This window comes from Solea solea, chromosome 1 (assembly GCF_958295425.1).
Source record: "Solea solea chromosome 1, fSolSol10.1, whole genome shotgun sequence".
Lineage (NCBI taxonomy): Eukaryota > Metazoa > Chordata > Actinopteri > Pleuronectiformes > Soleidae > Solea > Solea solea.
The window spans coordinates 8,286,287-8,296,044 of NC_081134.1; the positions used below are offsets into that span (position 1 = coordinate 8,286,287).

At 39.2% G+C, this 9,758-nt stretch overlaps 2 protein-coding genes across 2 annotated transcripts; one reads left to right on the top strand and one right to left on the bottom strand.

Moving 5' to 3' along the window:
• The first annotated feature begins 332 nt into the window (after nt 1-332).
• cldn18 (claudin 18) lies at nt 333-3,677 on the top strand. The gene is made up of 5 exons (XM_058632927.1): nt 333-918; nt 1,806-1,970; nt 2,060-2,216; nt 3,161-3,274; nt 3,519-3,677. Exons 1-5 carry the CDS (start codon nt 699-701, stop codon nt 3,604-3,606), a joined length of 744 nt encoding a protein of 247 aa, XP_058488910.1. The 5' UTR covers nt 333-698; the 3' UTR covers nt 3,607-3,677.
• An 824-nt stretch (nt 3,678-4,501) lies between these two features.
• On the bottom strand, nt 4,502-9,592 carry selenof (selenoprotein F). The gene is made up of 5 exons (XM_058632926.1): nt 9,458-9,592; nt 8,396-8,563; nt 6,403-6,466; nt 5,804-5,853; nt 4,502-5,627 (listed from the first exon to the last, which is right to left on the bottom strand). The coding sequence occupies exons 1-5, from the start codon at nt 9,533-9,535 to the stop codon at nt 5,496-5,498; spliced, it is 492 nt and encodes a 163-aa protein (XP_058488909.1). The 5' UTR covers nt 9,536-9,592; the 3' UTR covers nt 4,502-5,495.
• Between the last annotated feature and the right edge of the window lie 166 nt (nt 9,593-9,758).

Below are 9,758 nucleotides of genomic sequence, written 5' to 3' on the forward strand. Positions count from 1 at the left end.
CATATTGCTTTTTTCTCTAAGACTTTTTTCACTTGACTTGGCCCCTTACTGGCCAGACCGGATGCCCCTGATCTGCAGCATGTTGACCTTAGACCTTGACCTTGCAGAAGTAATAAAACCTCTTAAATTTCATCACTTCTGTGCAGTCCACTAGCTGAATATGTGCTGCTGCCACCTTGTGGTAACAGATGCACACATTAGATAGTCATTGGAGAAGAATTAATAGTTTTATCAGTTGTTGTTTTTTTCCAATAATATAACTACAACCAGTCACAGTAACTGACCAACACAAAGATTGAATCATCAAAGGTTCATGTCCATCATGTCCGGTATTTACATTTAAACAGTTAAGTATCTTTTGGGTGCGAGGTGCCTATCAACACTGTGTCCACCTATCTAAATGGAAGGCAGCCCAACCCATCCTGCTGTAGACTATCACCCACTACGTGAAACTCGACTGCCTCCACCCACCATCGCCACCATGACTACAAAGTGCCACTTTTGCCCTGTGTCATTCTCCACCTGCACACAGTACACCTGCTCACCTTTGGCTCGAAATAATACAGATACAATATACAGCTATATTTGACTTATACTTACGACTTGTTACTTGTTCTACTTTATCTCAAACTGGACACAAATCACATATTTGACACACACACACACACACATTGAGTTTTTTCTGAAGGTGGACAACAATGGCGCCATCAGTCCTGCAGAATGGGGGATTTTTTTTGGGATTGATTGGTGCTGCAGCTCTCATCGCAGCCACTGCCACAAACGCCTGGAGTGTCAAAGACAGGCAGGGGGACATCGTGACATCGATTTACACCTACAAGGGTCTGTGGCGGGACTGTGAGACGACCTCGTCTGGACTAACAGAGTGTCGTCCACTCTATGGCCTCCTGGGCTTTTCAGGTAGGAGGAGATTTTTCTGCATGTGTAGTGTAAGTACATTCATTTAAATTCCTCCTTGTCCCAACGATGAAACTCAGTGAGATTGTGTCAAAAATAAGTCTCCCTGTTGTCTTCCTGAGAATATTATAGATTATTATATTTTAGATTTAGGGGGACGTTCTTGCACTAGAACCAAATGGCACAAATTCAGTATAGATAAATACGATATGTCACATCAAAACGTGGTGTTTGAAAGCCAATTCAAAGGGAGACTGCGCTGATAAAAAGAATAAAAGTTGGAAAAGGGATTATACACTTTGATTTGGTGAAAATAGGCAACTTAAGGTTAATCATTTTGAGATAAAGTCCTTCAAAAAAGAAGTAGAAGAAGTTATTGAAGGAATGAGTTGTTTCACATAAAGCGTACAACTTCTCCTAGGCAGAACAATTTAGAGTTATATCTTTTTAAAAATGATTTTATTTTTTTCTTTCTCAGGTTTCCCCTTGTGCCTGAGTCAGACCCTCTGCTATCAGTGTTTACTCTGCACTCACTGCAGTGCATTCTGGTCACTGTAATGCACGGCCAGGCCGAGTCAGTCAACACAGTTATCAGAAACAGAACAAACAGCATGCAAAGGGCAGGTTCCTACAACACACCTACTGCAGGAAAGTGCCCAGCCACCACATTATTCAGACATTATTAGGACCTTATCAAGGTTTCATGTTCAAATATGATTAATTACATACAACATCAAGCATGATTAAAGGGCTGACTCATGGTCTGCGTATTTTCAATTTCCTGCGTATGGTCCTGGAAAAATCCACCTCAACTTTAAAGCTGTTTTTGGTGTTTTGTTGTTGTTATTGACAGTTTTGACTAACGTGAGTCTGGGTTCTGTGTCCTCCAGGTGTCTTCCAGGCAGTGCGAGCCCTGATGATCGTGGGTGTGGTGCTGAGCACGACTGCTGCGGTGATGTCACTTTTCTCCCTGACCTGCATCACCATGAACAGCATGAACGACAGCACCAAGGCCAAGATGAGCATCGGCGCTGGCATCATGTTCATCATTTCTGGTAGATGGGAACACATATTGTGTGAAGCCTTTTTTCTTTTCTTTTTTTATTCACTTGTATCATTGTGTCACTTTTCACCATACCCGCAGGTTTGTGCGGCATCGTGGGAGCCTCCATCTACGCCGATCAGATTGTGGCCAGTTTCAGGATGTCCACCAACAACTATGGTGGAGAAGGAATAATGGAAGGAGAGATGGGGATGGGGATGGGGATGGAGATGGGAGGAGGAATGGCAGGAATTCCCAGGTAGATTTATTACAGTATATAAGTTTATCATTTTGCTTATTACAATCTCTACATTACTCTTATGTTGGCCTACTTTTGGCTTTGTTAACCTTTTTATTTATGATTATTTGGTTTGTTCATTACTTTTACCATATTGTAGTTACTGTGTAGAGATGTGGGGAAACACATACAAAAGCAATTCAACCAACCAATGTCTTTATTTTATTTGGAAGTAAATTATTAAGAAATAATTTACTTCCAAATAAAATAAAGACGTTGTTTTCAGAGAGACAAAGGGGATACAATTTAAGAGAGAAACTAAATTTAAAAATGCAGTGTGTGCCAGGACAACTTTAAAAAGCATGTGTGTTTCAATCTCAGGGGGTTAAATTATGGAACAGTCTAACAGATGAATTATAGCAGAGTAAAAACATAAATCAGTTTAAAAGAATATACATAATACACCTTTTAAATAAATATAAGGCTGAGGAACAGCAGTGTAATCCAGGAAAGTGATGGAAATGGTCACGTTTAAAGCCAGACGTATTCTTGTGTTGTACTGAGACTATAAAATACTGTAAATATGTAAATATTTAGTGATGGGATAAAGTAGTCTATAAATTGAGTTGTGTGTAATAGAAACGGGGGTAGGTACATACAAGTCTATACTTCTATACTCCTTTTCAAACATGTAACGAGATGTAATTGGGCCATAAACAGAAAACAAAATGACAATGAGACCACACTTTTTTACCTTGGAGGTCCAGTGGACCGTGGGCCAGAACAAAAACCTATTACAGTATATTGTACAGTACATGGAAGCAAGTACTGGGATGCCAGGTTCCTTAATTAAATATTCTTGTAGCTGTATGAAGCTGTAGGAACAATGTTACATAACGTGTTTCTGTCACAAAACTTTAAAAAAGGGGGCAAGAAATTGAATAGTGTTATCTTGTCTTTAACAGATATACATTTGGCCCTGCACTGTTTGTAGCCTGGATAGGAGGCAGCGTGCTGATCGTTGGCGGCGTCCTGGAGTTACTGGCTTTCAGGGAAATGATGAAAGATGAAAGGGCACGGTGAGTCAAACAGATTCATGTTGATTGTTTATAGTGAGAATGAAGGAAATTGGGGCCTCCAGAAATGGTGTCCCTCTGAACCCCAAGAACACCTTTTATGTTATGTACAAGTAAATAATTGTTCTATTATTGATGATGTCTTTGAAGTCATTTTTTTGTAACTGTGCTTTGTCTAAAAAAGACACAATTGCATTAGATTTCTATACTTTTTACTATCCATAACTACTTTCCATTTGTCTTTTAGTTACCCAGGAGTTGCTTACAAACCTCAGTCTCGCACCAGAACTGAGCAGGATGATGGTCATTCAGAGGGCGGCAAGAATCACATGTAGCTTTTAACACAACATCACCAACAGTTGGTTTCTTTGAGGATTTTCACATGCAGCATCCTTGCTTTATGTGATGTTTTTGTTCAGTTTTCATTTATGCACTTCATGCTTCATCTTGACGATCACATTCAACAGATTTATAATAATAATATAGGAAAATCAGTTTGCACAGGCACATTTTAGAGGTAACGTATAAATGTGCAGATATTGTATGTAACTGTTGAATTTTGTTGGAAAATAAAATACTGATTTCATAAATATATATCCAACTGTGGGATTATTGTACATAAATGATTAATGGAATTTCAATGACATATACATCAGTGAGAATTCTTGCTTTGTTACAAATGAGCTGCAATGATCAACACAAGCTCAGTAGTAGTTATTCTCAGTAGTTTGACTGCTGCATATTTCCAAAGTCATACTGTTTTGTTTTACTGTACTGATTTTCATAGGGATGAATAAAAATAATTTAAAATATGTTTACCTTAAGTTTAACCTTAAATCCAAACTTTTCAATACTTCAGTCCTGTTAATAAATTACAGCAGTACTGGGTAATATTTTATGGATGAAATGTAATAATTAAGTTCTTTCTTTATTTCATGACGGGGAAAGAAAAGAAAAAAATCTGTGGAAAAGTTAACAAAATGTATATATTTAAATCTGTATCTAACACTATCACAAACCCACTGAGTAGGCTTGTCTTTACATGTATTGTGTAATGGCTGTACCTGCATACTGAGGTAACCAGCAATGCCTTCTTAAACCACTAGATGTCAGCAAACAAACCCTTAGTTGCAGCTTGGTCAAAAAAAAAAAAGGTACTTGGCAGGCAGTCCTGTAATTGTGATACTGTGGAACGTTGCTTTAAAGCAAACACAATTACTACACCACAAATAAACCATCGGATACTTTATTAATTTCTTTGTGTACTTAAACCTCCACCTCGAAGCAAGCATTCAAAATAAATCAGTTTCTCTTCCAAAGCAGAAGATGCACAAAACACAAAGACACATCAGACCTCACATCCCAACACTGGTTTACTGTGAGCTCTTCACTAATCTGTGCTTCAGCAGAGATATCTGCATTTGTGGAGAAACTATGATCATTCAGTCTTGTGACAAATCCAATCAGTCACAATGTTCCACATTATAAAAAATAATTATACAAGAATATCAGACAGAGAGGAAACAAACTCCCACACATGGACAATGGAATTATGTGATAATGTACTATTACAGTCTATTAAGTCTTCTTAAGTTCATTGATCATTATTTCAGGTGTGCTGCCCTTCTGGACTCTGATGTTGCTTCACACTCACTTGCATAAGTCATTTGTTAAAATCCAGAAAAAAAGTTCATGAATTTCACATACAAAACAGTCAGAAAAAACAGTTATGAAACAACCAACTATCAAGGCCCAGTTGTGTACAAATTGGTAAATAACTAAAAGGGTCTGATTAACTGAACTATAGGAAACCGTTTCTTTTATTTGCTCCCGTAGTTTCTAACTGTGCAGATACGTTTTGCTATTAAATCTCTTTCTTCATTAGAACTTTCCCGTTTCATAATTCTCTCTCAAATGGAGTAGTTCAGATGAACACTGCCATCTGTGTGGTAAGTGGCTAATGAGCACAATCAGGGCACAGTTTCAGAAAACAGGCATTGCCTATGAATATTTCAAATGTAATTTGTAAGTGCTGTGAGAACATGACAAAGATTGTATTCACCCGACAGGCACAAATCTCAGAGTGGACAGTTCACAACCTCAGCACACTAAACAAAAATTATCTGCACAGTTATACCAAACAGCAAGTAATGAACTATGTTTAAATTTGTAAATTGGTACAAGAACTTTTCACTAGAAGGAAAAAAAAAAAGTGTACTTGTGTCTATATAAGGTCTAATTTCTCACTTAGAAACTCCTCCACGCTGTCTGTGTTCCACTTGAGGATGCTGAGTTCTTCAGCGATGTTCCCGTTATCGTCCAAGAGCTTTAGCACAGGGTCTGAGCCTCTCACGTACTACAGGGTGAGAAAGGAGAAGCACAGAGAAAACAGGAAGAGAGTGTGTTTAGAAACAAATTTAAAAATATTAGGGAAAATGTTTGTGCCCCATCTGATCAACATAACCTGATTACTGATAAATTACTTACTATTTAACCCCAGATAACATAATCTACACAATTCTTTATACCTACCTTGACCTGAAGACCCTTAAACATCTTTGGCTTTTCGCTCCTGACAAAAGCTGAGGAGATAAAACACTGGTGAGACAAATGTTAGGTAACAAATCGACCCTTCTTTTTTAGCACCTAGGTCTGTAATTGGTGACAACTGCAGAGACTCCCGAGAATGCAGCGTTAACAGCGGGGGAGACGGTTGACAACACAGGATGGCTACAGCTGAAGTAAACAAAACAGCCATATGGCACAGACAGGGCTCCAGACAACATACACCCACCGACCCACTCACCCACCCATACTGAGGCAAACAGCAGTAACTCCATCACCAATGTAACCTGACACTGAATTAACCAAATGTTACAGAGATGGGAGGTCTCTACTTCCAAGATGCTGGGGTGAAAAAAATCTTCAAATCTTATTTGAAAACCAGCCCGCCAGCACTTTACACCACCTACTGAAAAAAAAGGGAGTTCACGAGGAAGTAATTTACACTCCTCCCCACTGATTAACACACAAAATCACACCAAAGGCAGGAGCTCATTTTCAGGAGAGTGGATGTTACAAAACAGAATACAAATCGGAGTATAATCATGGTGTCCTAAAGGAGAACTCACCTTGGACTTGAGGGAACCTCCCCAATTTTCATCCACACACCTCAAGGATGGCTCCAGCATAAAGCTGTGTGCAAAGAGAGATAGTAATGTTGTCCATGAGGAGGATCACACAACACAACACAGACACAGATAATAGACATTACATTACATGGCACATAGACAGGGGCTCTGTGGGTGGTAGAGCGCCTGTCTGGTCTAAAGGAGTAATTTGATTCAGGCAAATTGATTCAAAAATATGGCTGAGTGACTCCTCTGGGATCATTAAAGTGTGAGCCTGTGCATATGGTTCAGGACTGATGGATGGCAGTTCATGAAGATTGCCATTGTAATCAAACCTCCGGCACCAATATACAATAAGTTAGAGGAAAATGGAGTGTCACAGTAGTATTTCAAGACCAAGCACTGCTCACCACTTTCAGACAGCAGAGTGGTAAACAACCTGGTGAGCCAATTCTTACACAGCAAATTAAATAAACCATGCGAAGCTGAGATCATCCTCTCTTCCTCTAGTTCCCCGTGTGTATCTGTAAACAATGTGGCACTGCTGAAATTGTATTTTCTTTATCACACATAACAGATGAGAGACAAGTCACGGATATTGCTAACTGGGGACCAGGAAGTAAAGTCTCTACATTAAGTAACTGGGGATTTTATTTTTCATTTTGAAATGCCCTTAATAAGTCGCTTACTTTGAAATCAAGAGTAAAAATTTACAGTATTACTTTGTCTGTACAACTCCATTCATCTTTTGATTTCATCTGTTGGGTACTGTATCAAACTTGCACACAAAGGATGCCTACACTGTTCAAACATAAGTCATTTATTATATATGTTTAACAGATATGACAAAGGATTAATAAGTAGCAAAAGGTGGAAATAAGCAGGCCTTCCTGTTTGAAACAGCGTAATCTTCAAGCTGTGAAATGAGGTGTGCACTCCACTTTTTAAAAAGTGCTGTTGCTAGGAGACCACATGTTGTGAGGGCTTTATTTAATCAAAGAAAAATAACACTGTTTTTTCCTCCACAACTTCACTCACTTTGTAACCATAGAGACTAGAGGATGAGTGCCTAAAAACAAGGTCTGCACCAGTTACAGAAGTTGTTACCACAACATTTGACATTTTGACCCCACGGGAGAGCCAAGCTGAGGTTAATGAGCCTCGTCTCCGAACATCAAAAAGAAAGATTGAGAAAGACAACTGTTGACCAGTGGTGGTTGCTGGACTTTTACAAAGGGGAAACTCATTTCAGGCCCATTTATTTACTTCTACTGGTTTTAATGCGACATAATGCTACAGGAATGAGATAGATCATTCGAGAAGAAAATCACATCAGACAAACTGTGATAAACAGCTGATTACTAGTCATATAATTGATATAGCTGAGGTTGTGTTTTGGTGAACTTTCAGTAATGAAATGTATATACAACAGTACATATTTGTCCATTTATTTCATGACATTAGCTGTCCTCCATGGGGTACATCAATTGCAAGCGAGTGACATTTATCTGTCGCCCAATCAGTTGACTGTCATGGCTGTCCCATACCATTTTACTCTGGCACCCCAAGGGAAGGGTGCAAAAGAATGGAACGGTTGGGGCCAGTTAATTCGGTACTATTCCAAATGGGAACACAAAAACACCCAACATATTTTACTGTACCAAATCAAAACGTTCCACTTGGTACAAACACGGCTATAGAGTAATCTCCTCTGCTGTTGACAGTTTCTGTGTGGATGCTTGATCAGACCTGATGCACAGTGGCAAATGGTGTCAACAAACATCCCCCAGCATTTCACAAATGTTCCCAAAGCACTACTACAACTTACTGAGAAGCGTGTTGCTTCTGGAAAGCTACAATGAATTAGTTAAGAGTGCACAATTTATAAACCATCATCAGATTTAAGAAGTCTAAGTAATGCAGCGCACACGAATCCCAATGACTCCCTGAATCTAGGTGTTTGTTTGACTCCTGAGCTAGTTGTTCCTTTTACCTTGCGTGCTTCCATCAGGGCCTCCTGTTGGCAACACTGTCCGCACTCAGGCTGGAGCTTGGTGAGGCTGAACTCCCCAAGCAGGTCACAGGAGCTGCACAGCAGGTTGCTGGAGAAGCCAAGCTCCCTGCATGCCTCTGAAGACAGGTCAGCTCCATACACTGACAGCTGAGGAGGGGAAGGACATTAAAGGATTAAAGGAAGGCATATTGTGGGGAAAAAAGGAAAAATATATTTGTAATCTGCTAGCTCATTCTCTTATGTGTGGCCTGAAATGTAGTTGTGCCACACCTACATAATTATCTTATAATAAGCCACCAAATTGCAGTGCACTTTCAATGGTTCTTGAAAATGTTTTTTTTCTTACACTGTTAAAAGGTTTTTTTAATGGGTTATGGGTTTAAATATTCACATCAAATAAATTAAGACTGTACTCAATCGGTAACAACACATTTCTTGTGTATAATAGATTAACTTGACTGGTAAGGTGGAGTGCTAAGCAGGATGTAATTAGTATTTGCTGTGTTGATCATGTTTACTACTTACCATTGCTGCTATTTTCCTACCGTGTGTAGGAAAATAACCAAATGAAAGTTTCCGACAGGTATATCACGTGGCTTTTAAAAGGTACTTTCGTTGAAATGTAGGCTAATAACGATGCCAACAGGAAATGTGAAAAGTTACATGGTCCGTTTTGCGCACAGTGTGAAAAATAAGTTCTCATCCGGACCATAAATCACATTTTAACCATTCATGGAAAGCTGCATTTATAACCCTTGTTTATACAGTACCCACTATAACTAACACTTGGAGGTCAAATAATATTACGCCAAAATGAGAAGTTAGCTCCGTTGTGTGGGAAGTGAACGCGGAGGAGGCTTCACTTTCATAGCTCGTTGCTGTGGAGGTTGAGCCACGTCATTTTGAGCTTTAGCAGGATACAGCTAAAACATATCCGTGCCGACGTTAGAAGTCTGACAGTCCCTCTACTGATATGTGTTGATTTGAAAAGCAGCGTGTTAAGCGGCGGAAAGTGCCTCATCTCAGTGACAATAAACTCACCGTTTTTAGAAGCGAGATGAGCCACAGGAGATACACCTCTCCCGACATTTTGGATGCTGCTTTGTTAACGAAACTCATTCCGAGGACCCCTATACTTGAATAAAATGAAGCCCAACCGCGCCTGATAGTTAATCGATTCTGATGCATTTGCCTTTGAAAATACTGTCCAGCAACTACAAGAAAACACTCTGTTTTAAATACATGTTTTTTGCAAATACGTGATGTATTCACGTATTTCTTAATTAATTTTTATTACTACTATTTTAAGATTAGGCATATGCTGAGGTCCACTTGTAGTTAC

Excerpts from the sequence above, each read along its gene's own strand:
- cldn18 (XM_058632927.1), top strand. The coding sequence starts at position 699 with ATGGCGCCATCAGTCCTGCAGAATGGGGGATTTTTTTTGGGATTGATT. Across the intron at positions 919-1,805 it reads TGGCCTCCTGGGCTTTTCAG|GTGTCTTCCAGGCAGTGCGA; the intron begins GTAGGAGGAGAT and ends TGTGTCCTCCAG. Across the intron at positions 2,217-3,160 it reads GGAATGGCAGGAATTCCCAG|ATATACATTTGGCCCTGCAC; the intron begins GTAGATTTATTA and ends TGTCTTTAACAG.